The 27,220-nt window shown below is 37.9% G+C and overlaps 1 protein-coding gene across 2 annotated transcripts in view; it reads left to right on the top strand.

Annotated features, from left to right (window-relative positions):
• The first annotated feature begins 8,936 nt into the window (after positions 1-8,936).
• LOC126252079 (radical S-adenosyl methionine domain-containing protein 2-like) overlaps positions 8,937-27,220 on the top strand; it is a 46,244-nt gene continuing 27,960 nt past the window's right edge. The window contains exons 1-4 of one of the 2 annotated variants that reach the window (XM_049952931.1): positions 8,937-9,225; positions 15,140-15,301; positions 19,035-19,258; positions 22,721-22,870. In XM_049952931.1, coding sequence (XP_049808888.1) covers positions 8,940-9,225; positions 15,140-15,301; positions 19,035-19,258; positions 22,721-22,870 — 822 coding nt within the window. In that variant the 5' untranslated portion in view covers positions 8,937-8,939. The remainder of the gene's footprint in view (positions 9,226-15,139; positions 15,302-19,034; positions 19,259-22,720; positions 22,871-27,220) is intronic. The other variant, XM_049952932.1, reaches the window with a different exon arrangement.

Raw genomic sequence — 27,220 nt, 5'->3', positions numbered from 1 at the left:
TATGCACATTGGTGAAGTTCATACTTTTTCAGCAGTCATTAAAATCTCATTTCTTGCGTAACCGTTACTGTGGATGGTGTTGTGCGCATAGATTCATTGCAGAGGCTAACTATCTTTCGTACTTCATATGCAGTTATCCTCTTTCGTTTCTCAGTGTGAGAAAAATCACGACCGCAAGACACAAAAGAGTGTCCTTTCACCAAAAACTTGTGTTCGATTTCCGTAAAACAACCCTTTTCTGGGAGGTAAGTAAATAATTCCGTGCAAGTAGTTAACTATAGCCTCATAATCAGAACGATGCTTTTTGTCGATACGTAATTCGTTTCAATAATAAATTAAACGCATTAAATACTTTAACATTACTTACGTTGATTCTAAGCCTTGTATTAAATGCCAGTGAAGGTCTCCCTGGTGCTTGGGAGCGTCTTTAGTCTTTTCTTGTGCATTCCTTTTCTTTGCTGCCTAGTTTCTTCCTTTCACTTTGAGCACTACCTTCACCTTTCCTCCTCCATTTTGGTGCAGTTTTCCTTTCCATTTTTAAATATTGTGTATTGTTTACATGTAATAATGATTTCAGCAATGCCCTATTGTTGCAAACAAACCAAAGCTAATTGAACTGTCAGCAATTCACACAAATGCACGCCAGAGTTGGCGCATGATTCATTATTTGAACATCGCTGTTGGCCTTAGACACGAGTGCAATCTTTAGACAGCTGTAAATGCGTTTTCCGCTGTTCTGGCGCTTGTGTCAGAACATATGTTATCGGCCTTGGCATTTACAGCGCAATTTCACCTTTTTTTTTTCGCTCACCCGTTGTTTACCCATGCCACATCTATAAGCAATTACGTAGCAATCGCTAAACCCGAATTGTTGTCTCATTGCGGTCAGCAGCTTAGTGCTAAATTTGACTGAACAGGGGATTTGGCTGAATCATGAGAATCACTTCTAGAAGTGTATGAATTTTTTTTAATTTATAAAAATCCGTGCTCTAGACTCCAAGGGGGCGAGGGAGCGGCAGCAATGTATCAAACGTGGGAGCATCAACACACAAAAAGTTATCATAAACTTTTTTGTCATTCAAGCTCAATTCTCTCAACAAGTTTTCGTGAGTAATGTATGACACTCCTTCAATCAATTTTTCATCCGCCTATTTTTTTTTTTTTCAAAGTAGAGCAATTATCATAGCAGCTGCGTCTTTCTCGTCAACATTCCGAACCAGCAAGGTTTCCCAAACTGTCTTCCCACAGGCGTTTCGCGGGAAGTGAATAAGTGCTCCGCGAAAACTATTAATAACATGGAGTTTTTTTCCAACATTTTGACGATACTAATTGCTTCTTTAAATTTTATTATGATATCTGTGTTATTTGCTGTGACTTGAAACTGAAGTCATCACTAAATAAAACATTTTTTCTATTGTTTTTTAAACTTTACCGACCTTCAAAATACACAAGGTGTTTCATCAAAACACCAACATTCTGAAAGTGTTTCGTCAGAGGAAAAGTTTGGGATCTATTGTTCTATATGTCGATAAGCCTGGTTTGGCTCTGAGCACTATGGGACTTAACATCTATGGTCATCAGTCCCATAGAACTTAGAACTACTTAAATCTAACTAACCTAAGGACATCACACAACACCCAGTCATCACGAGGCAGAGAAAATCCCTGACCCCGCCGGGAATCGAACCCGGGAATCCGGGCGTGGGAATAAGCCTGGTTTACACAGGAGTGAACGCAAGCGACCAGCATTAGCGAAAGAGGATTCCCTCTCGTGTAAACTGCAGGTGAGCGCGGCCAAAGAGCATTCGGTCGTGTTCGAGGTGGTGTTTGCTCGATTCAAATTCGCAACTGTTCGATCTTGTTCTGCTGATTGTTGAGCTTTCATAGAATTGCATGTATTCCTCTTTGGAACTTGGATCACAGAGATCATTCGTCTGCTGTTTTATGCACGAACTACGTTTCTGGTTGACGTGAGCTAAAGGATCCCATAAGAACAACATGCTGAACGAAAACAAACATACTTGGAAAAAATATACCGTAGCACTCGGAGGCCAAACGGGACGACAAATTCATTAGTTGCTTCTGTCAGGCGGGAATGGAGTGAAAAGGCATGGGCGTTTGTATACCTTTGTACTAAAAGAAACAGTACACTGAATTTCGTGGAAAACAAACAAATACGAATACGTATCTACTATGCTGATTAATGTAAAATTACAAGTATACGAAAGGCCTGATCATTGCCATAGATTGTTTTCTGGATAGCTGGACTTAAGTCACTGAAGTATCACTGTTATTTTTTAGGAATTTTGCTCTGATAACGGAATAAGTTAAAATCCAGTTTTTCTGACGTATACTCTATCTGCCCTCCCAAAAGCTACATTAGCAAAATTTGTCAAGTGCCCTAGTTGACAGGTCGTACGTATATTTTACACCACAGTAATCGCATTTTATAGGGATTACCTTCCTTATACGTACTCTAAAGAAAATCCCTGAATACTTCGCGTGTAACTGCAGACATCAGAAACTATCTGAAATATCATAGCTATTAAAGTGCTAACAATTACTAACGAAGCTACCTGCAATTGCTAAGACCCACAGTGTAAATGCTAATCTATATTCAGGTTATGTTGTTGGTCGGTAATTAGTGGCCTGGTTTTTAAATTTCTCCCTCAGTGCCAATCGAAGTCAACGGAAAATGTCAACCGACGTAAGTGCAACGTTTAGTAATAACCAGTAAACCCCCGACTCTGTAAAAAATCGAACTTTAGTACAAAGAATAGTTTCATGTTTCTGGTTTAATAAAGTTTAATAAAAGCAAATCTTCTGGTCCAGCCTGTATACCAATTAGGTTCCTTTCAGGGTATGCTGATGCATTAGCTCCACACTTAACAATCATATACAACCGTTCGCTCGACGAAAGATCCTTACCCAAAGACTGGAAAGTTGCACAGGTGACACCAATATTGAAGAAAGGTAGTAGGAGTAATCCACTAAATTACAGACCCGTATCGTTAACGTCGATATGCAGCGGGATTTTGGAGCGTATATTGTGTTCAAACATTATGAATTACCTCGAAGAAAACTGTCTATTGACACACAGTCAACATGGGTTTAGAAAACATCATTCCTGCGAAACACAACTAGCTGTTTATTCACATGAAGTGTTGAATGCTGTTGACGAGGGATTTCAGATTGATCCCGAATTTCTGGGTTTCCAGAAGGCTTTCGACACTGTACCATACAAGCGGCTTGTAGTGAAACTGCGTGCTTATGGAATATCGTCTCAGTTATGTGTCTGGATTTGTGATTTCCTGTCAGAGAGATCACAGTTTGTAGTAATTGACGTGAAGTCATCCAGTAGAACAGATGCGATTTCTGGCGTTCCCCAAGGTAGTGTTATAGGCCCTTTGCTGTTCCTTATCTATATAAACAATTTGTGAGACAATCTGAGCAGCCACCTTAGGTTGTTTGCAGATGACGCTGTCGTTTATCGACTAATAAAGTCATCAGAAGATCAAAACAAATTGCAGAACGATTTAGAAAAGAAGAAGGTTGTATACATGGAAGAACCCTGGAGATACTAAAAGGTATCAGATAGATTATATAATGGTAAGACAGAGATTTAGGAACCAGGTTTTAAATTGTAAGACATTTCCAGGGGCAGATGTGGACTCTGACCACAATCTATTGGTTATGACCTGTAGATTAAAACTGAAGAAACTGCAAAAAGGTGGGAATTTAATGAGATGGGACCTGGATAAACTGAAAGAACCAGAGGTTGTACAGAGTTTCAGGGAGAGCATAAGGGAACAATTGACAGGAATGGGGGAAAGAAATACAGTAGAAGAAGAATGGGTAGCTTTGAGGGATGAAGTAGTGAAGGCAGCAGAGGATCAAGTAGGTAAAACGACGAGGTCTAGTAGAAATCCTTGGGTAACAGAAGAAATATTGAATTTAATTGATGAAAGGAGAAAATATAAAAATGCAGTAAATGAAGCAGGCAAAAAGGAATACAAACGTCTCAAAAATGAGATCGACAGGAAGTGCAAAATGGCTAAGCAGGGATGGCTAGAGGACAAATGTAAGGATGTAGAGGCTTATCTCACTAGTGGTAAGATAGATACTGCCTACAGGAAAATTAAAGAGACCTTTGGAGATAAGAGAACGACTTGTATGAATATCAAGAGCTCAGATGGAAACCCAGTTCTAAGCAAGGAAGGGAAAGCAGAAAGGTGGAAAGAGTATATAGAGGGTCTATACAAGGGCGATGTACTTGAGGACAATATTATGGAAATGGAAGAGGATGTAGATGAATATGAAATGAGAGATACGATACTGCGTGAAGAGTTTGACAGAGCACTGAAAGACCTGAGTCGAAACAAGGCCCCCGGAGTAGACAACATTCCATTGGAACTACTGATGGCCTTGGGAGAGCCAGTCCTGACAAAACTCTACCATCTGGTGAGCAAGATGTATGAAACAGGCGAAATACCCTCAGACTTCAAGAAGAATATAATAATTCCAATCCCAAAGAAAGCAGGTGTTGACAGATGTGAAAATTACCGAACCATCAGTTTAATAAGTCACAGCTGCAAAATACTAACACGAATTCTTTACAGACGAATGGAAAAACTAATAGAAGCCAACCTCGGGGAAGATCAGTTTGGATTCCGTAGAAACACTGGAACACGTGAGGCAATACTGACCTTACGACTTATCTTAGAAGAAAGATTAAGGAAAGGCAAACCTACGTTTCTAGCATTTGTAGACTTAGAGAAAGCTTTTGACAATGTTGACTGGAATACTCTCTTTCAAATTCTAAAGGTGGCAGGGGTAAAATACAGGGAGCGAAAGGCTATTTACAATTTGTACAGAAACCAGATGGCAGTTATAAGAGTCGAGGGACATGAAAGGGAAGCAGTGGTTGGGAAGGGAGTAAGACAGGGTTGTAGCCTCTCCCCGATGTTATTCAATCTGTATATTGAGCAAGCAGTAAAGGAAACAAAAGAAAAATTCGGAGTAGGTATTAAAATCCATGGAGAAGAAATAAAAAGTTTGAGGTTCGCCGATGACATTGTAATTCTGTCAGAGACAGCAAAGGACTTGGAAGAGCAGTTGAATGGAATGGACAGTGTCTTGAAAGGAGGATATAAGATGAACATCAACAAAAGCAAAACGAGGATAATGGAATGTAGTCGAATTAAGTCGGGTGATGCTGAGGGAATTAGATTAGGAAATGAGACACTTAAAGTAGTAAAGGAGTTTTGCTATTTGGGGAGCAAAATAACTGATGATGGTCGAAGTAGAGAGGATATAAAATGTAGACTGGCAATGGCAAGGAAAGCGTTTCTGAAGAAGAGAAATTTGTTAACATCGAGTATAGATTTAAGTGTCAGGAAGTCATTTCTGAAAGTATTTGTATGGAGTGTAGCCATGTATGGAAGTGAAACATGGACGATAAATAGTTTGGACAAGAAGAGAATAGAAGCTTTCGAAATGTGGTGCTACAGAAGAATGCTGAAGATTAGATGGGTAGATCACATAACTAATGAGGAAGTACTGAATAGGATTGGGGAGAAGAGAAGTTTGTGGCACAACTTGACCAGAAGACGGGATCGGTTGGTAGGACATGTTCTGAGGCATCAAGGGATCACCAATTTAGTATTGGAGGGCAGCGTGGAGGGTAAAAATCGTAGAGGGAGACCAAGAGATGAATACACTAAGCAGATTCAGAAGGATGTAGGTTGCAGTAGGTACTGGGAGATGAAGAAGCTTGCACAGGATAGAGTAGCATGGAGAGCTGCATCAAACCAGTCTCAGGACTGAAGACCACAACAACAACATCTGAATAGTGCGAAAAGTGGCAGTTGACCCTATAACGAAAAGTGTGAGGTCATCCACATGAGTGCTAAAAGGAATTCGTTAAACTTCGGTCACACGATAAATCAGTCTAATCTAAAAGCCGTAAATTCAACTGAATACCTAGGTATTACAATTACGAACAACTTAAATTGGAAGGAACATACAGAAAATGTTGTAGGGAAGGCTAACCAAAGACTGCGTTTTATTGGCAGGACACTTGGAAAATGTAACAGATCTACTCGTACTAAGGGGACTGCCTACACTACGCTTGTCCATACTCTTTTAGAATACTGCTGCGCGGTGTGGGATCCTTACCAGATAAGACTGACGTAAGACTGACAGAGTAAATCGAAAAAGTTCAAAGAAGGGCAGCACGTTTTGTATTGTCGCGAAATATGGGAGAGAGTGTCACAGAAATGATACATGATTGGGGGTGGACATCACCAAAAGAAAGGCGTTTTTCGTTGCGACGGAATCTTCTCACGAAATTCGAATCACCAACTTTCTCCTCCAAATGCGAAAATATTTTATTGACACCGACCTACATGGGGAGAAACGATCACCACGATAAAATAAGGGAAATCAGAGCTCGCACGGAAAGATATAGGCGTTCGTTCTTTCCGCGCGCTATAAGAGATTGGAATAATAGAGAATTGTGAAGGTGGTTCGATGAACCCTCTGCCAGGCACTTAAATGTGATTTGCAGAGTATCCATGTAGATGTAGATGTTACGCTATAAATGAGTTAATGTGTTAAATATTTGACGTTAAGCATATAAGCGAGGAAAAGTTTAGATAAGGTTTGAAACTATTTTTAAAGTTTGTTGAAAGTCTCAGTTATAAAACACTGGATGAATGTAGTCTGAGTGATCTGAATTCAATTTTAATGAAAAGCAAGTCTTTCACGCAATCGATATTTATGGCGTCATATTTCATGAACTACATGTTGTACTATGATATAATTTTGCAAGTACATTCAGTTGCATGTGTGGATATTGTCTGCAAACTGCTGCGAACAGAGTTAATAGTAAAGAAGTAATAAATTAAAACGTCTTGTCTGACGCCGAAGTTTACTGTACGAAAAATACAAATGTAGTAAGCGTTAAACTATTTTCCTTTCATCATTTTGTAGTGGGGTTCAGCGAGAAAAAGTTCGTGAAGTTTGACATTATGTGTGAACTTTGTTGGAAGTCGCTAAGTGATCTTATTCTCAAATACTGAACGAATAAAATCCGGGTAATTACAGGACTAAAGACGAACACAGTTTGCTACTGTAATACTTGTCTGATTTTTTTGCCCCTGGAAGCTGTGAGATATGCAACCCGCTAGTGGTATTTGTTACGTTTCCCGGAGCTGCTATAATTGCTATAATGCACGATCTCGACACGATTCACGCTTTGCTGAAAATTTAGGCACCTACGTTTTTATTTTTTGTGTCATTTTGCTTGCTTCGTGAAAAATACTACAGTTCTGCATCGTGGTGATAGTAGTATTGTATCAAAAGAAACCTGTGTTCCTATTAATAGGGCCAATGACGCCGAGTACTCCGTTCTTTCCTGTGTGTACGCCCTTTCATATATACAGGCGAAATGTGGTGAACACTGCCGTTGTGTGTGACTGCTCATTTTTTTCCTGTCGCTCCAGTGTAAAGAGAGGGTGAGCGAACGAAAGTGAATACGAATGAAGGAACATTAGTGAACGATTCGCTATTGTTCACTACCACTGACAATTGACTTTCTTGCACTATTCAATAGACTTGTGATCGTTCGAATATATTCAACATCGATTTTGACTGGAGCGAACGTAACATAACACGAGGGAACGAACACGGAAGCTTAGGAAATTTACGTTCTTCTTTTCTTGGCGCAAAAAAACATTTGCTCATAAATTTCACTAACAACAAACTAGTTACTCATAAAGCACAACTGTGAAACTCTGTTGTGTAGGGTCGACCACGTAATGAATGAATGATGCAAGTACTGCGTTCCAGCCATACGGAAGTGGTGGTACGGCCGGTGAATTGATGCCTGAAACTTAAAACGAGTATGGCGCGGCTGCTTCGCTTGTCTGTTTTGTTCAAGTCTCTACGGCAACGCAGCTTAGGCAGCTACGACGTTCAGTCTTGCGGCAGTCTATCATGCTTCACGGTTGAAAGCCGGCAACAACCCCAGGATGCTCTCTGTTGTTGAGAGATTTTGTCAACTTTTAAGTTGCAGCTGTCTACTAAAATAGTTAAATAGCGCTGTCATTGCCAGTCCAACCTCACAAGAGAAAATAAGCAAAATATATTATTATTGTTGGGCAAAGCCGTCGTCAACCCAAAGATAAGTTTCGAAGTCACAGTGCTTTACTATAGAAGTGGTCCTATTGAGGTGGTATGCGCTTGCCTTCTTCCGACCTTTGAACTAACTTAACCAGTTAAGTACTCAACGTCGACTCTGAAGCATTGTGAAACTCGCCATTTTCACGTTGACAAACATTGCAGAGGTGAAAGAAGTGACAAGTGACATACAAATCCTAAAAGCTAGCCAGATATCGAACTTCAGCCCTTTCAGTCAGTAGCTTGGAGCTGAACAATGTGACGCTAAGGCACAATGCAGCAATTATAATTTTGATAAAATGTCAATATGTTTTGCAAACCTATTTGTAAAGTTTCTCAGTAAAGTTTTAGATACTTACAGTAGCTCTCCAGCCTGTTAGTCATATCCACAGTGGTATTTAAAACCTTTCTATTTTCAAGATCAGGACAAGAAGTCTCTTTGTAAAGTGAAAATGTAGGTTACGGCGATGGTAACTGAGCCCATCGCGCAAAGTCGGCCAGGTCGACGCTCGACGTTGTACGAACTCGCAGAGAACTTACGGGAGATATGGCGGAGTTCTCTGGATTCTATTCGGAACGCGGGGTTTCACCAAATTCTCACTGAACGCGGCATTTCGCAACGCCTGGAAAATTCACGAGCCGCATTTTTGCGTTTCAGTGTTGGCGAACCTGATACTGGGGGATTCCCTAAACACAGTCATACGCGTATAAATATGCCTCCCACAGTGCCAAGTGTTATTGTTGCGACAACGCGGAGCCATGAGTTGTGTAACGGAGGTTTTGGGCGAGGCGTGGGAGAGATTTGTGCTTATTGTAGTCGAAATACTACAATTATTTATTCCTAAATGGAGGCATGTTATACAGCAACATACATGCCACGAATCGAAAGAACACTACTCGATTCATATAGTTCCGATAAGTGTTAATTATCATTTAACACGTCAGTGCAACTACAAATGCGGTTTTTGCTTTCACACAGCGAAAACTTCTTTTGTGTTACCCCTGGAAGAAGCGAGAAAAGGTCTTCGGATGCTTAAAAAGGAAGGTAAGTGTACTCAGAGTCATGAAGAGCTCATTCGCAGATTAGTTGTGAGTATCGGTATATTCGTCAAAATGTTAATACTAAAGAAACTATAATATTTCATAGTGATTAAAGATATCTACAAGAAATTTAGCAGTATATACCAAAGATGTACGCTTGGTTTCCAAATGTGCACGACAATAAGGTTCGATTCAGCACTGTGGAAAGCAAAGTGCGTCGTCGTCCGCAGTTGAATTCATAAGTGCACGACGCTTTTGATACGGTATGTACGTCTGTTGACCAATAGCCGAAAGGAAGGTTTTTTGTTTTTCAGTAGGACAGTCCGGTTGTTTTAAGCGTCGCATCGCGTGTGTAATAATCAGTTGTTTTGCGTTTGTAACTTTATACACGCAGCACCCGTTCTTGTCAAGTTGACTGTAGGGATTCGGTCTTTTATTTCCCAGCCAGATGCCACAGTCTGACGTAGATTTGAAGTAATACAACTTAGTAGAATGCTAACGAGTATTCGTGCACTTATTGCCGGCTTTTCTATTTGCCGATCGGTTGTCTTAACACACTTCCTTTTTGAGCCTCGTAACACACAAATCGCATCATAACCGGTTTCACTCATTACAAACTTATCATCAGATGTTCTGAGCACGTTACTTAACGCGACGACTGAAGAGGTGTTCCATTCGTCATATCAGCACTCTTTTCTCGACGTTCGCTCAACAAAAAGTGTGCGATTCCAAAGATGATCGAAGAACGGTTAGCGTAACCAAAAAACTCAACTCCTCCCCAACAGGCAATGAACGAATGCCCTCCCGAGATTAAAGAACTTACTCAGAGGATATGCTCATTTGTGGCATTAGGTGAACACTGAATTTTATAAACTAATATCTGTCACAGATGTTTTTGAAAATAATTTTGTATGTCATTAAGTGATCGGCTGAAAGCGTTTGCAGATATAATTGATTTAATATACAACTGTGATGTTCAAAAAATATAAATAAATAAAAATATAAAAAATGAGTTAACTCGATTCACAACGTTACATGCTTGTGAAACAGGTTCTTTTTATTTATTTAGCCATCCCTGGACATCTTAAAATGTATGGATGTTGTCAGTTTTGTGAGACATAAGTTAATTTACAATCATGTTTGCTCCTTATCAAAACCTTATATATATATATATATATATATATATATATATATATATATATATATATATATATTAGTTTAACAGTATGAGACAAAAGCTACTATTTACAATTCGTTTTTACTAAGGAATTCACGTATAGTGTAAAAACAGTGTTCCTGCAAATACAATTTAATATTTATCCTAAAGCAGTACATGTTATCTGTTTCTTTTATTTTCTGCGGCAGTTTATTATACAATTTTACACCATCATACAAGAAACTATTTTGAGTCTTATGTTTATTTTTTATTTTTCATGTCTAGGTGAAGACAGTGTCTCGTTCTTGTACTATAGTTATGAAAACTGATGTCTACTATAATTTTCTATATTTTTCCTATGATACACTATGGTTTGGAATATAAATTCCCAAGGAACAGTTGGAATTTCTAACAGTTTGAAAAGTTCTCTGCAGTGGGCCCACTTACTGCTTTTCATTGTAATTCTTACTGTTGTTGTTGGTTTTTTTTTTTTTTTTTTTTTTTTTTTTTTTTTTTTTTTTTTGCATCTTAAATACTGTTTGTAAATGCTGAGCACTGCCTCCCCAGAAAATTTTACCATAACTGATTACTGAATGAACATAATTGAAGTGTACAGTTCTCAAACATTCATCACTGCATGCAGATGCAAGGACCCTTAAGTGCATAACATGTTGTGGACATCTTTTTCTAGAGTTTCATAACATGTTCATTCCACATCATTTGGGTGACAATGTGAAACCCTAAGAATTCTGTTGTAGGTTCATTTGCTCATTCTGCTTTTTCATTGTTTCCTTATGCTAGCCATTCACTTGCTATGTGAATCAGTGGGACTAGAACATATTTAATTAAAACAACAAAGAAAGAAACATAATGATATGTAATAAGGGGCACATATTCACCTCAAAACAGCATTGATTGGATAACAAAGAAAGTAAGTGTAGGAATTCAAATACATTTTCTGATGTACTATTTCCTACTTTTTTTTAACTTTCTGTATAAACATTTTATTTGCCAGAGTCCAAGAAGATTATCCCATAAGCCAACAGGCAGGAAATATACAATATAAGCCAATATTCTGGTGCACAAGCCAACACAAGCGTCTGTATATGTGCGGATGGATATGTGTGTGTGTGCGAGTGTATACCTGTCCTTTTTCCCCCCTAAGATAAGTCTTTCTGCTCCCGGGATTGGAATGACTCCTTACTCTCTCCCTTAAAACCCACATCCTTTTGTCTTTCCCTCTCCTTCCCTCTTTCCTGACGAAGCAACCGTTGGTTGCGAAAGCTTGAATTTTGTGTGTGTGTTTGTGTTTGTTTGTGTGTGTATCAACATGTCAACGCTTTCGCTTGGTAAGTTACATCATCTTTGTTTTTAGATATATTTTTCCCACGTGGAATGTTTCCCTATATATAAACGAAAGTGCTGGCAGGTCGATAGACACACAAACAAACACAAACATACACACAAAATTCAAGCTTTTGCAACAAACGGTTGCTTCATCTGGAAAGAGCGAAGGAGAGGGAAAGATGAAAGGATGTGGGTTTTAAGGGAGAGGGTAAGGAGTCATTCCAATCTCGGGAGCGGAAAGACTTACCTTAGGGGGAAAAAAGGACAGGTATATACTCGCACACACACACATATCCATCCGCACATACACAGACACAAGCAGATGAAGCAACCGTGTGTTGCGAAAGCTTGAATTTTGTGTGTATGTTTGTGTTATATATATATATATATATATATATATATATATATATATATATATATATATATATATATATATATATATCTAAAAAGAAAGATGATGAGACTTACCAAACAAAAGCGCTGGCAGGTCGATAGACACACAAACAAACACAAATATACACACAAAATTCAAGCTTTCGCAACAAACTGTTGCCTCATCAGGAAAGAGGGAAGGAGAGGGAAAGACGAAAGGATGTGGGTTTTAAGGGAGAGGGTAAGGAGTCATTCCAATCCCGGGAGCGGAAAGACTTACCTTAGGGGGAAAAAAGGACAGGTATACACTCGCACACACACACGTATCCATCCACACATACAGACACAAGCAGACATATTGGTCTTTAAATATGTCTGCTTGTGTCTGTATGTGTGGATGGATACGTGTGTGTGTGCGAGTGTATACCTGTCCTTTTTTCCCCCTAAGGTAAGTCTTTCCGCTCCCGGGATTGGAATGACTCCTTACCCTCTCCCTTAAAACCCACATCCTTTCGTCTTTCCCTCTCCTTCCCTCTTTCCTGATGAGGCAACAGTTTGTTGCGAAAGCTTGAATTTTGTGTGTATATTTGTGTTTGTTTGTGTGTCTATCGACCTGCCAGCGCTTTTGTTTGGTAAGTCTCATCATCTTTCTTTTTAGATATATTTTTTCCACGTGGAATGTTTCCCTCTGTTATATATATATATATATATATATATATATATATATATATATATATATATATATATATATATATATATATATATATATATATATATATATATGACTTTTAGATATATTTTTCCCACGTGGAATGTTTCCCTCATAACTGGTTACACAGTAAATACATATAATAGCTTGTACAGTATATACATAATTAATAATACTTTGCCTAGAACAGAAGGGTGGTACAAACAAACAGTGGAAAGACACTATAGGAAATGTTGCAAAATCTTAAACTGTGTCATCAGGAAGACACAAGACATGGAATATTATAAAATCTGAAACAAATATGTACAAAAAATTAGAACACTTGGGGGTTGCACAGTTCATGGAAAATGAGACAGATCAGAACAATCTGAGAAAGGCAACCTCAGGATTCAGTGTTTTTTCCCCTCTCTGTAGCTGGAAGCATTGGAACACAAAACACTCAGCCTTCTTTAGAAGCCATAAAACTGATTAGTCTTACTCAGCATAACACCACCAACGACATTGCACTTCAAATCCACAACACTCAACAAACAAAATTTTGAAAAACACAACCCTCAGTCACGAACACAATTAATTTATAACCTAGGTTTCGGTGTCATAAGGGACACCTTCTTTGGACAAAATTGAAACTAAATGTTACAGCATAATGTACCAAAAAGTTTTGTGTACTGTAGCAGAGGACACATGACAGCGCCTAGTGGCTTGCACCTCTGTTGCATTTTAGTTTAATGCTGACTATCTGACGCTGTCAGGTATGACCGCAGCTTTCGTATTTTTTTGTAGTTATGCTGTAACATTTAGTTTCAATTTTGTCCAAAGAAGGTGTCCCTTGTGACACTGAAACCTAGGTTATAAATTAATTGTGTTCGTGACTGAGGGCTGTGTTTTTCAAAATTTTGTATTATACAACAGTCGTTGATTGACAGCCACGTTAAAAACCTTAACACTTAGCAACAGTTCGTGAAAATTGGGCTATATTCTTATAGATTACAACATGCTTCAGTGATAGCTGTAAACAAAAGTGGTGACAGGCATGTAATATCTAACTTTTGGCCTATCTCTTTGCTGCCAGTTCTTTCAAAAGTATTTGAGAGGGTAGTGCACAACAGATTATATTAACACCTTACACAAAGTGGCTCACTGACACTCTTGAACTTTGACTTTTGTAAAGGACTCTCCCCAAAGAAAGCAATGTCCATTCTCAAAAAAGAAATTGTGCATGAACTGAATTGTAGAAGCTATCCTGTGAGGATTTTCTGAGACCTTGCCAATTCTTTTGATTATGTAAAATGTAACATATTAGTACAAAAACTCCCATACCTTATTGTGTCAAAAACAAACCTTTGAGCTTGTCTGGAATCTTACTTGCAGGAAAATGAGACAAAGAGTTGCCTTAACAGATGCAGGTGAAACAAGATAATAAGAGTGGGTAACTATTAAGTACGGTGATCTGCAGACCACTAATATCCTTGGTGTATGTTGATGACCCTAGTAGCACTGGTAAATAACAAGGCAGAATGTTTGCTGATGATGTAAGTATCTTGATGATGGGGTGATCTTGATGAATGGGGTGAAATTCTCAGTGCAAAACACAACTGAAACAACAGCACTAAGTAAACAAATGGAGATGCTCAACGAACTCTAGTGACAGATGCTACAAGAGAGACATTCTGCATTACAGTGTGATTTACTGTTAAAATTCCAAGAGTGTATGTTCCTCAAAGAGTCAGCCAATATATCACTTCTTCGTAAGTATATCTTGAGAAAATACCACAAACATGAAATTTAGAGAGATAAGAGCTCGCCAACAGGAAAAGGGGGGGGGGGGGGGAGACTGTGGTACACAGAGCACCTTCTGCAACACACTGCAAGTATTTTATGTGCAAGTATCTTATGGAGTAGAGATCTAGATGCTGGTAATTAATGATGTGTTCAAGTTTTGTAGTTTCTCAATATGTAATTTGCACAGGAATGTTTGTAGTGAGTTTTTTGTTTGTATTGGTAATGAACAGTTTACTTACAAATGCCTAATCACATTTCTTGCTTATTTTTGTATATGCTGACCGACCCAAAAAGCAGGAATAATATTTCATGTAACCTTAATATTATCATGTGTAGAAAACATTCCACTATTTCTGTACTTCTTGCTAAAATTTTCCTCAGAGGAACAATCATAGACATTTGGCCTTGTTTATTATATGTAACACAGTCTAAGATGCTTTGTTACAGTTATCTTTAGGTTCTACAAAGAAAAAGAAAAGATACACAGGAATATGTCATGTAATCCCTGTTATTAAATGTAAGTGAGCTATATCAAAAGATCCCTCTTTTTAGGTATGCAGAAAATTAATTTTTCTGGAGGAGAGCCATTTCTACCTGACAGAGGTCATTTTCTTGGTGAACTTGTGCGGTACTGTAAGGTGGAGCTCTCTCTACCCAGTGTTACCGTAGTCAGCAATGGCAGTACAGTCAGTGAAGCATGGTTTAAGAAATATGGTAATAGTAACATATATTTATTGATAAATTTTTATGATAAGTTAACTATCTTAGTGATAGAAATCTCTGTAACAATGTGTTAATGGTATAGAATTTACATGTTATACACAGGCTCTTTTCAAAAATGTGTTCAATACACAAAATACGGGAAAGACAACCACTCACCTATAGTGGTTCCATGTGCTGAGTGCGAAAACCTGTAATAGAAAACAGCATTCTCACTAGCTTTCGAGTGCAAGCTCTTTTTGTAGCAAAAGCACATACAGTCGGACACACAACCACACAGGCACCCACATACACACTCCCATGGCCACAGCAAGACTTAAGTGCTAGTGCTTGAAAGTTAATGTGAATCCTATCTTCTGTTACTTGTTTCATGCTTCAAGTATCAATCCACTAAGGAAAGTGGCTGCCTTCCCTCATTTTACATATTGCCCATCCAGGCATTTCCATTATTGTCACAAATGTTTTCTATTGTCTCAGGCCAAACTACATGTGAATTAGCAGCAGATAAACAATGCATTCATATATTACAGGTATGTAGTTCCAGTTTGTATCTTTTGGTATTCATTGTTATGAAACAGAAAAGTAGCAAAAATGGACAGCAGAAGTTACTCATTTAAGTTTTTGCTAAAAAAAATCATTATCTACTGTATGCAAATTAAATCTGCCAGACTTCACACAGAATGTTTATGTACTTAATTTAGTGTGAACAAGCTCTTGTTATGTGGGAGGAAACATAAAAGGCAAAATTCCCTATTGTTAGACATATGTAATAGCTAAATGGCATCTTGGGTGTGTTCCTGAATAGATATCAACAATCTCAGCATTTGATTATCAACAATCAGCCCTAGAACTTTTATCAACACTGTCTCACTTTCACCACGATTCACCATGGTTTGGATTCAATATTACAAATGTAGTCCTGCCTTTTCCCCCCAGAAACTGGCTGTATAAGTCCATTCTCAAGCCTGGCAATGGATAAAGATAAATGTAGGACACCATAATGTCTTGTCAAGCATTGTGATCTTCAAAACAACCCTATGATGAATGAGGACTTTAGTTAAATGACCTGCCAAAAACTTGAAGAATAATAGAATGAGGAAATACTACAACTCACTTTAAAGCATTCATTTTGAGCAATGCATTGGTGTAGCAAAAGAACTTGGACATTCTGAGTCATGAACAGTCTTAATTTTCTTTTTTGTTGCACTCGAGAGATATACAAGCACACACAGCTTCATTATGTGTTCAGCCAAGTAGGAGAATCTTCAGGGTTTTGGAGCAAGTCAAGGCACATATTAACAAAAGAGAAGCAAATCTTAAAAAGAACTGCAGAGTATACGGCATTACCAATCGCTATTCTGCTTAATACTACTTGTGCTTACAGTAGCTAAATTTAAGCTAGTAAATGAGAATGCAAGCCACTGCTTTGTACAAAGCAGCAGCAACTATATTAAGTAGCTGCTGTCTATATTCTGTTGGTAGTGTACTGTAATATTTATTTTATTACAATATTTGTTTTCCAAAGAATTTAATTACATATGTTTGTGGAAAAAGAGACGTATTTAGAATAGATTACTACATGTCATGCACCTGTCTAATGAAAGCTGGTTCTTGCCATGTAGGTACATTAACAGGACATCTGTCACCAGCTGAGTCACAGAGGTTGGCTATTGAGACGTGTTTGTAGCTTTCATTTTAATTGGTAGGGTCTCCCATGTTCTTGCTTTATATTAGATGACAACTTTTTGAAAATTTTGCATCATAATGCATAACTCCGAAATCTAGACAAATAGCCGAGGTCTACCTACAAAATTGTATTTATATTTTGTATTGTGACTGTGAAGGTCACAATTCATTTGATACTGATATATATTATTAGAATCAAAGTTGACATGTGCTGGGAAGTGAGCGTAAGAATCACACAATTCTTAAAGAGGCCTCTATAAGATGTATGGTATAAATCTCTTCTACTACAAGCTCTTTGCTTTACATGTTTAGGAGGAAATAGTATGAACAGAAACAAGAAAATACATACATTAACAGCTGTGGACACTTCTTCAGTAGAAGATACAAGTTGCAAGTGCAGGTCACAATTCAACTGAAACTGATTTATATTATCAGAATCAAAGTTGACATGTGCTGGGAAGTGAGCGTAAGAATCACACAATTCTTAAAGAGGCCTCTATAAGATGTATGGTACAAATCTCTTCTACTACAAGCTCTTTGCTTTGCATGTTTAGGAGGAAATAGTATGAACAGAAACAAGAAAATACATACCTTAACAGCTGTGGACACTTCTTCAGTAGAAGATACATGTTGCACATAGCAAAGAGGAACAAGTGCTCGTAGCTCTTAGGGTATACACTTTAGAGCCCATATTTCCAACACAAATTTTCTGGTTTTGGCCCATACTCTTCCTCGCAAAATATGGAAAGCAAACAGCTTGCAGTAGAAGAGATTTGTTTTGCAGTATCATGGATGAAGAAATGCTCATAGCTCTTAAGGTATGCACAAAGGTATGCATAGTTCCATATATGGGGGGTAATAATAATAATAATAATAATAATAATAATATCTGCATTTCAGTGGTTAATAAGGTTACGAAAACGTGGCAGTCATTATTCAGTGAAAGTGTAAAAAAAAAAGGCTCTAAACCAAAAAACATGCATTACTCGGTGTATGGGATTTGAGAAAGAGATGCTGCACGTACACCATGGTGGCCAGGACCACTATTGAAATGGTGCTAAATTTCTGCCCCAAGAAAATTACTTCTTGCCGAGTTCTAGTTGTGGAAGTTCTCCACAATAGTTATCATGGACATGTAACAATTAATTCATAAGTGTATGTTAGCACTCAGTGGTCTCTTTTAACACCTCATCAAATAGTGGCCCTGGGCATGTGGAAGTCTTCCACTCACATGGTGAAGGATCATCTTTACTCAGTCCATAATAATCATAAAGCTACTAAAGCAAGTGCTCCAGATTTGAAGCCTAACATGCCTGTTGTATAGCAGTAATTTTAACATTGATGCATCAATACAGTAATGCATATTTCAAACCATTCCATCTAACAATGGAAAATCCAGGACAGAATAATGACACTACTATGAAAAAGAAAGATGGCTGGTCACCATAAAGTGGAGGTGTTGAGTCACAGACAGGCACAACAAAGACTGCTAAACACATAAGCTTTCTGTCAGAAGGCCTTCTTCTGAAATAAACAAAACACATGCACACACATCTATATTCATGCAAATGCAGCTCACACACACATGGCCATTGTCTCTGGCTGCTGGGGCCAGATACAGTGGTCATGTGTGTGTGAGCTGCATTTGTGTAAATATGTGTGTGTGTTTTTTGTCTGTTTCAGAAGAAGAGCTTTTGGCCAAAAGCTTGTGTGTTTAGTGGTCTTGTTTGGCCTGTATGCGACTCAATATCTTCGCCATATGGTGAGTAGCGATCTTTCCTTTTCATAATATTAACTCATTCTAAGTATGTGAAGATTCTCCCTCAGGACAGCATGTTCAGAATGCTATGCGTGAATGAATGCTTTTGACTATCATGTTAAGTTCTTACTCAACAGAAAATAACCTACATATTTTGGTGTGTGTGTGTGTGTGTGTGTGTGTGTGTGTGTGTGTGTGTGTCTGCAGGCTGGTGAGGGGTGTTGGGGTCAGTTGGGGTAAAAAATACAATTCTGCCATTATTGAAGTTTTATAAATTTGCAGGAAAATATTTGGACATCTTGGCTATTTCATGTGATTCATTTGATGAAGAAACTAACTGCAATATTGGAAGAGGGAGGGGTACCCATATTAAGAAGCTGATGAAAATTCGTGACTGGTGTCATCAGTACAATGTAGCATTTAAAATCAATACTGTGGTGAATATGGAGAATCTGGAAGAAGACATGTCAGATAATATTGTGGCACTGAGGCCTGTACGTTGGAAGGTGAGTGAAATTGGCAACAGACAACATATAATATGTGTTGCAGTAAAGTATGAATATAGACAGCTGTGCAGTAGTGAATCATGAGTCATCACAAAGTCCTAAATTCAAGAAACAATAGTAGACCTATTTAAGAAAAAAACGAAGTTAATTGACTGAAGGACTTCTAACTTGTTTATTTAGTGTAGTAAGGTTTGTGCACAAAAAACTGTCAAATCAATCTCCACAGCCTCTTGAGCTGTTGACTAGTTCATAGACATAGCTTAGTAGAAATTACAATGAAATGAACACCCTTAGCTGCTTACAGGCGTTGACATATGTCAACGGGAACAGATGAAAATGTGTGCCCCGACCGGGACTCGAACCCGAGATCTCCTGCTTACATGGCAGACGCTCTCTCCATCTGAGCCACCGAGGACACAGACGATAGCGCGACTGCAGGGATTTATCTCTGGCACGCCTCCCGCGAAACCCACATTCTCAGTGTATTGTCCCGCACTACATCTTAGTAGCTTGTACTGTTGTGCTGGATGTTAAAGGATGGGTTATTCAAACCAGGTTATCACATTATATGTATGTATATATGAAATGTAATACAGCAGAATGAAGACATTTGAGTATGAGAAAGAGGATTGTGTAAAAAGTAATCAGAAAAGAGTAAAAAATATATTAGTGTACAAAACGTTATTCTTGAAGGGTGACCTTTGAAAGACATTGATGAATGTTGTGATATATAACCAAAAACTAGCAGTGATGAAGAATGTATCACAAATTTTGTTGCGAAGAAAACTGCAACACCGAAAATTTCACTCATCCCACAGACTATGGGTTCAAGCACTTGCAGACATTATTTGTTCCTAGAGTCTGCTTTTGTAGTTGGTTTTTGCAGACATGTATTTAGGTTGGAACTTCTGCGTAAGGTTAATAATAAAGTCAACTACCATAAATGAAGAAATATCATCCACATTACTCTTTGAAGAAAACTTAAGTTCTTTCAGATAAGTAAATGTTAATGTGGTATTAGTGAATTGCAGGAGCACACATGAAAAAGTCCCAGAATTAGTTTCATTTATGAAAGATAACAATGCCATGAAGCAATTACCAACAGAAAGCTGGCTGGAACTTAAAGTGAAATACTAAATGCAGATTGAGATATATATTACAGAGATAGGCTAGACACCAACGGCAGTTGTGTATTTATTGTTGTAAAGTATTTGGTAATATCTATGAGGAGGTTACAACAGGATCTTGAGTGTGAAGCTGTGTTGAGAGAAGTATCAGAAGTGTGTCAAACAAGTTAATTGGATGCTTCTATAGACCATCTGCCTCTGGTACCATAGGTCAGAGTGTTACATAGAAAATTTTGTGCTTGTTGTGAGCAAGTTCACTGATCATGCTGTTGTCACAGGGTGAGATCTCAATTTGCTAGCAATTAAAAGTGGTTCCATAGTCAAGGATTCATGTGAGACTGTTCCGAATGTCTTGTCTGAAATTTACTTTGAGCAGTTAGTGGGGCAGTGACTTCCATGAGCAACATGTTTCACATCCCAGCAATGAACAGACATCAACTTTTTGAACCAGTTAACATGTAGGAGGGTGTAAGTGATTATAAGTTTGTGATAGCCTCAGTGACCAGGGATGTTATAAGGAGTGTTACGAAGGGTGAGAAAATAATTTAGCTTGGCAAGAATAACAGGAAACAAATTGGAAAGTATCTGAGAAGTCAAAATCCAATATTCAGTTCTGAGGACAGAGATGTGGAGCAAAAATGAAATTCAAAACTATTGTTCAGTATACCTTAGAGAATTATATGCTGAGCTAGTTTGTGACTGATGGAAAAGATCCACCATGATTCAGTAATCATATTAGAAAGTTATTGCAGAGACAAATAGAGCTTCATCCCAGATTTAAGCAAAGTCAGAGCCTAACTGACAAATAGAAGCCAAACTGAGCATAAGAAAAGCTTTCAATGAATTCAAAAGTAAAGTTTTACCAACTGGTCTGGCAGAAAATCCTAAGGTATTTTGGTTGTGTCTAAAGTCAGAAAATGGATCAAAATGATGTATTCATTCATCAGTGGCCATACTGGCACCAAAACAGAAGATGACAGGAAAAACGCCAAAATACTGAATTGTACTTCTGAGATTGGCGTACAGTTTCTCCATTGAATATAATGTAAATGCTGAAATGTCAGATATTGAGATAAGTGACTGCAGAACAGAAAATCAAGTAAAATCACTTAACAAGGGAAAGGCATCTGGGACAGGTGAGATTCTGCAGATGTTATGCAAAAGAACTTGCTCCCTTTCTAGCAGCAGAGGTTCTTCTCAGACAATGCTGTTGTCTATAGGAAGGCTGCAATGGCAGAAGACTGTAGCAGAATGCAGAAAAACCAGTTGACCCTGAATATAAATAAATATAACTTATTACACATCAGTAGACAAATATACCCATTACTGTTCATTTTGGCTATTGACGAAAATCTGCTAGAAGCAGTAAAAACCATAAGATACCTAGGAATAACTATTTGTAACAACAGAAAATGGAGTGATCATGTAAAACTAATTGTAGGAAAAGCAGATCCCAGGCTGAGATGCATTAGAAGAATATTAAGGAAATTCATTATACGCATGAAATAAGTAGCTTACAAAACATTTGTGAGACTAATTCTTGAGTATTGCTCATCAGTCTGGAATACATTGCAAATTTATTCAAATTGTTGAACCATTTATGATATACTGTTAAAGAAAATATGACTCAGAAATCAAAGCTGAATAATAGGAAGCCATAAATAGAAAAACTGTTAACCTCTCCAATTTTTTCTTGAGATCATAAAGCAGACATTAGGTATTTATAATTTTAATTTTTGTAGTTTAACAGCAATTTTTCCTCACATTGTTCTGCAGTTGGCTGAGCTTTCTCTTTCCCTCTCCATTCAAGGTCTTCCTACTGTACAGCATCTTTTCTCACTCTTTCTCCAGACCACAAAAGTAAATTCATGGTGAAATAAGAGTATTTAATTGAGTCTACTATCTCTGTTTTTGAATAAGATTGTTATTACATATGCCAGTATTGACATATTATTTGACATATATTGACATTGTTACATATTTGAACTACACAGTGTACAGCGAGCCCTACTCACTGGTCCCTATCTTGGTTAATGTCAGTAAGTAGCCAATAATTCCTACAGCCCATATTTCCTATGTATGTGTAATTTTTTTTAAGTTTATATACCTGTGGTACTGTTTAGCACTATGGTTCTTAAATATATGAATATGTTAATGCCTGATGTGCACCTAAGATGTCTCATGTTTAATTACTTCAATGGTACTCGAGGCTGGAGTTTTGTGTTTCTGTTTATATATTTTCAATAATCTCAAAATTAATACATTGATCTGTATGAAAGGTTTGGTATTTTCATGGATTTAAGTTGGGACTCCTGTCATGGACCTTTTGTTCTAGGTTTTTCAGTGTCTGCTGCTTAAAGGAGAAAATGTTGGGGAGAATGCTCTTCGGAATGCAGAAAAGTTGTATGTGACAGATCAGCAGTTTCAAAATTTCTTGGACAGACATAAAAATGTACCTGTTCTGGTCCCTGAAAGTAACCAAAAGGTATGTGAGTGACATTTTCTAAGGTCCATAGAGTATGTGATATTAACAAATTATATCAAAGCACATTTATTGTGCAACCCCTTAATAAAATTCTTAACTATTAGAGACATACAAATTACATACTATGCATATTTATGAGCAGGGTACAAAGCTGCTGTAAGATTGTTCTGTTTGCAAAGCCATGGACTTCCTCAGCAGTTACTTTGCTTTGTGATATCAAATACCTTTGATTTAATAGCAACAGCAACAGCAAAGCTCCTCATTCTCATCCTGATGGGCCAATCATGAATGACTGACCACCATGTCATTCCCTGCCAATGGCATCATATGATGCGGTATGGAGGGGTGTGGGATCAGCACACATCTCTCCTGGCCATTTTTGGCTTTTTAGAGCTTACAGTCACTACTTCGTACTCAAGTAGCTCCTTAATTGGCATCAAAAAGCTGAGTGTGTCTCATTCCAGTCCTTGCACTGAAGAAGAATCCCTGGCAGTAGAAGGAATAGAATGCGAAACTTCAAATTAGCATTCAGATATGCTGAGAACGGAGCAACAGAGGTGGACAATGATGATGTAATAGGTCTGGCAGAAATTTCACCCTACTTGAGTCAAGATATTCATGTACACTTATTTCTTTATCTATTCTCAGCAAACCACTGTGAAGTGATTGCAAAGTGTACTTCTGATTGTAGCACATTTTATGGTTTCTTTCCCTGCGATCCACATCAGTATTCAAGGTTTCAGTTTATGTAAAGGCCAATGTGAACAGATTCATAGACGTTAACTTTACAGAGGCATCTCTTTGTGGAAAACATGATATTACTTCAATTTATAAAGTTTGCAAGTGCAGGTATTATATAAAAATAAAACATTTCCTTATGGCTGTGGGAAAATTCAATTAACAATCCTGTTTATTATCTTATGGTGATACATTTTTCACTGTTCCTGCATACAAAATGAAAACAGTTGTTCCTGCACACAAAATGAACACAGTAACACTTCACAGAGGTTTCGAAAATATCTTAATTACACATAAATTCATCTGTTACATTATTCAGTGAATATTACACTGTAGCAGTTTTCTCTCTTTACAGCAAACCTACAAAACTGTGATGACATAAATTTGATCATGCAGTTGCAGAGCACAGTGTCCAGTTCTGAGGTCAAAGTCAACAGTTTCTCCGTGTGTGCCATGTGGATCTATCCCATTCCAACTCCACCACTGTATTGTGCTGTGGGATCTCTCCCTGCAATTCACTTTCAATCAGCCTCCACTAGTTTCTGTTCACCAACTACCCATGTCCCTTATCCTTGTTCCTGTCCTCCCTTTCCCTCACCAATTTCATACTTCTCTCTGCCTCTTGTTTTAATCATAGTGTTCTTTTTAACGCATCTGTATTCATCTCACTATTTTTCTTGTATTCTTCCTTTCATTAAGTTGTCTGCATGGTCCTCCACACTGCCATTCCCTCTCTCTACAACTCTCCTGTGTGCAACATGTTTCCACTCAAGCATTCACCTGGAGCAGAGGGGGATACCTCCTCTCTTGCCCCTACAATCTCTCTCATGTGCACATTAACTCTTCTCTTTTCTTACTGTTTTAATATGGTCCAAATAATGATTTTGTTTCCATTCCTTAACTCAACCGTCCTTAGTCTTCTCTTTCAGGATCAATTTGAGGAGCCAAAACTTGTGTCCATATGGAGACCCCCATTATCACACAACTCAAGTGGTCCTGGACTGGATATGGACCTGTGTTCCAGTGTAATAACCCTCTAAAAATAATAACACTTTCTTAGCACATATATCATGAACAAAACACTACATCATACTGATATTAATACCATAGATAGCGAAGCCTGCATTGGCTGCTTCTGCCTGTTAACCATAAGGTTTTATTGTTGCAGCATAATAGTAAATAACGAATGCTCACATGCAAAGTCATACAATATGTTGATCATGTGAAAGAAGTAAGTAATTCTTCACATGCAGCAATCATATAACATCATTTCTTGTTCTGAAATGCACACCCCCTTTTCTACAATATAAATACACATATATACACTCTTTCCCATGCCAATTCTTGTAGTAAACATCAGATGACAGTAGCAAATTAAACAACCACTCATCTCAAGAGCCATATGAAACTAACTACACTCCCCTCCTGAGTAAACCAATTGCCCTACCAACTTATTTTTCACATTTGAAAAAAAAAAAGGCAGCAACTTGCAGGTAATAAAATTTGAATCACATAACCAGTACCATAAACTAACTAACTTCACAAGTGTTCCACCTTAATATGGTCACAGACAACAGCAGAGTACAAAACACAGCCCCTCCACATAGCCCATATACATGTACACATGCTGATATCCATATCATCATTCACTTTACATCTTTACTTCAAATCCATCAACTGAAGGGAAAACGACAGATAAATTGACAAAAAGAAAGCACATAACAAGAAATATACCCATTTTTTTTTTGCACTTGCACTCACACACATAAACACTTTCATTTTTGGCATTGCTGATACTCCATTCATCGCCTGTCATCATAGGTCAGTTGCCCCCCTTGTGCACCCCCTACGTTATTACACTAGATCCTCTTGGCAAAATAGCAGTTGTAGAGATGAAACTGGCCAGAGGTCATCACTACATCTTGACGCTGGCTACCGGTGGCTGTGGGACCATTCACATGCAGAGAGTCATACCCAGTGACACTCCCCAAGGCAGTAGTAGTGGGGACGAACTGGGTCACTGCATGCCTGTGCACTGCTGATGTCTTGTCACACAGCTGCAATTAGCTCCTCACTACTTGTCAGAGACAGTGAGTCAAAATTTGTGTGTTTGGGTCCACAGTAATTGCAGTCTTTTAACTAACACTTTGGGCACAAATAATAAGTACTTCCGGGGGGGGGGGGGGGGTTTCATCCTTATTCACTTTATTTCTCTTCATATGAAAAACCTTTTTTCCCTAGCATTGCTATTGGGTTCAGTCTGGAAAGGGGATGTGTGTGAAATTTATCTGTATCCATTAGAATGCACTACTGCCACTTCATTTGCTCTCTTTGCATTGTGTTTCTTCAGGTTTCTGGTGGACTCTTTTCCATGAAGTATCTTTGGTTTTTTGCCTATTCCAAGTGCACTGTATTCTTGTGCCTGCTGCAACTATTTTGGTGTGCAGCATCGGCTACAGTATGGTTAATGTGCTTTTATTTGTATTTTATGTGGTGGTGCTTGGATTATGCCTGGATTTCCAGAAAATACTTCTTTATACCCTAGTACTAGAGTGGCTGATTTATCCCTCATTGTGCTAAATTTATGTTTCATTATTTTGATTTTCTGGGTGATTTCCCTTTCTGCAATTATGTGTTTTTCTTCTTCAATGTGCTGACTCAAATTTCAGTATTTTATTTAAACTATTTGTGCCAGTTTCCCATAGTCTTTTTCTATCATAGCATAGTATGTCTCATAAATAACTTGGCATCTTCTGTAGTTGTCTTCTCTTTAAAGGTAACCATTGATACTCTCTTTTATCCTTCCTAATCCTCAGGGCATTTTCTGCAAAATTAAACTCTGTTTGATGTTCTTTTATCCAATCTCCTCTCAATATGCAATCCACACATAAGTTTGGTACTACTAAAGCCTCCATGTTATGCATTTCACCCTCCGTCACCACATCCAGTATCATATGGTATTTTAATTTTGTAAGTTTACTTATAGTTCCAATAGCACACACAATTTTGTATTCATTTACAGGAAAGTTTACTAACTTGCTTCTGATTCTCAACCACTTCTTGTACAGATTTTTCCAAATAGAAGACACATTACTTTCTCATTCTAAAGGGCATGCACTTCCAGATTTTCAGTTTTTGTGTTTATTATTGATGACTTGCTCCTCATTCTGTAACCTCAATTCAGCTTGTTCTTCCATTAGTTTATCAGTATGTATTATTAATATTTGCCATGACCCTGTGTTTGTTGTTTCATATTTGCTTTCTTCTCTCTTTTCTTCCACCGCTTCAGTCTGGTTGCATTTTTTGTGTCCGTGTCTGGTTTGGAAGTACCTACTTGATGATCAGTTTCTGAATCTTCAATTTGGATGTACATCATTTTATTAATTCTTTAAGTTCTTCCAAATTCTTTAACTGTTATGCTTCCCATTGTGTCTCTTTTCCCTTTTCTTTCATGTTGCATGTCTTTTCCATTAATGCCTCCAACCTCTATTATATCCTCGATTCATTAACCATCTATACGCAACACCCCCCTCCTCCCCTCTTTAGTTCACCAATGTCTAAACATCCTGTCTTTAGATATATCCTCTTGTCGCATTCTGGTCCAAACTGCCA

This window comes from Schistocerca nitens, chromosome 4 (assembly GCF_023898315.1).
Source record: "Schistocerca nitens isolate TAMUIC-IGC-003100 chromosome 4, iqSchNite1.1, whole genome shotgun sequence".
NCBI lineage: Eukaryota > Metazoa > Arthropoda > Insecta > Orthoptera > Acrididae > Schistocerca > Schistocerca nitens.
This window is presented reverse-complemented; position numbering and strand designations above follow the sequence as displayed.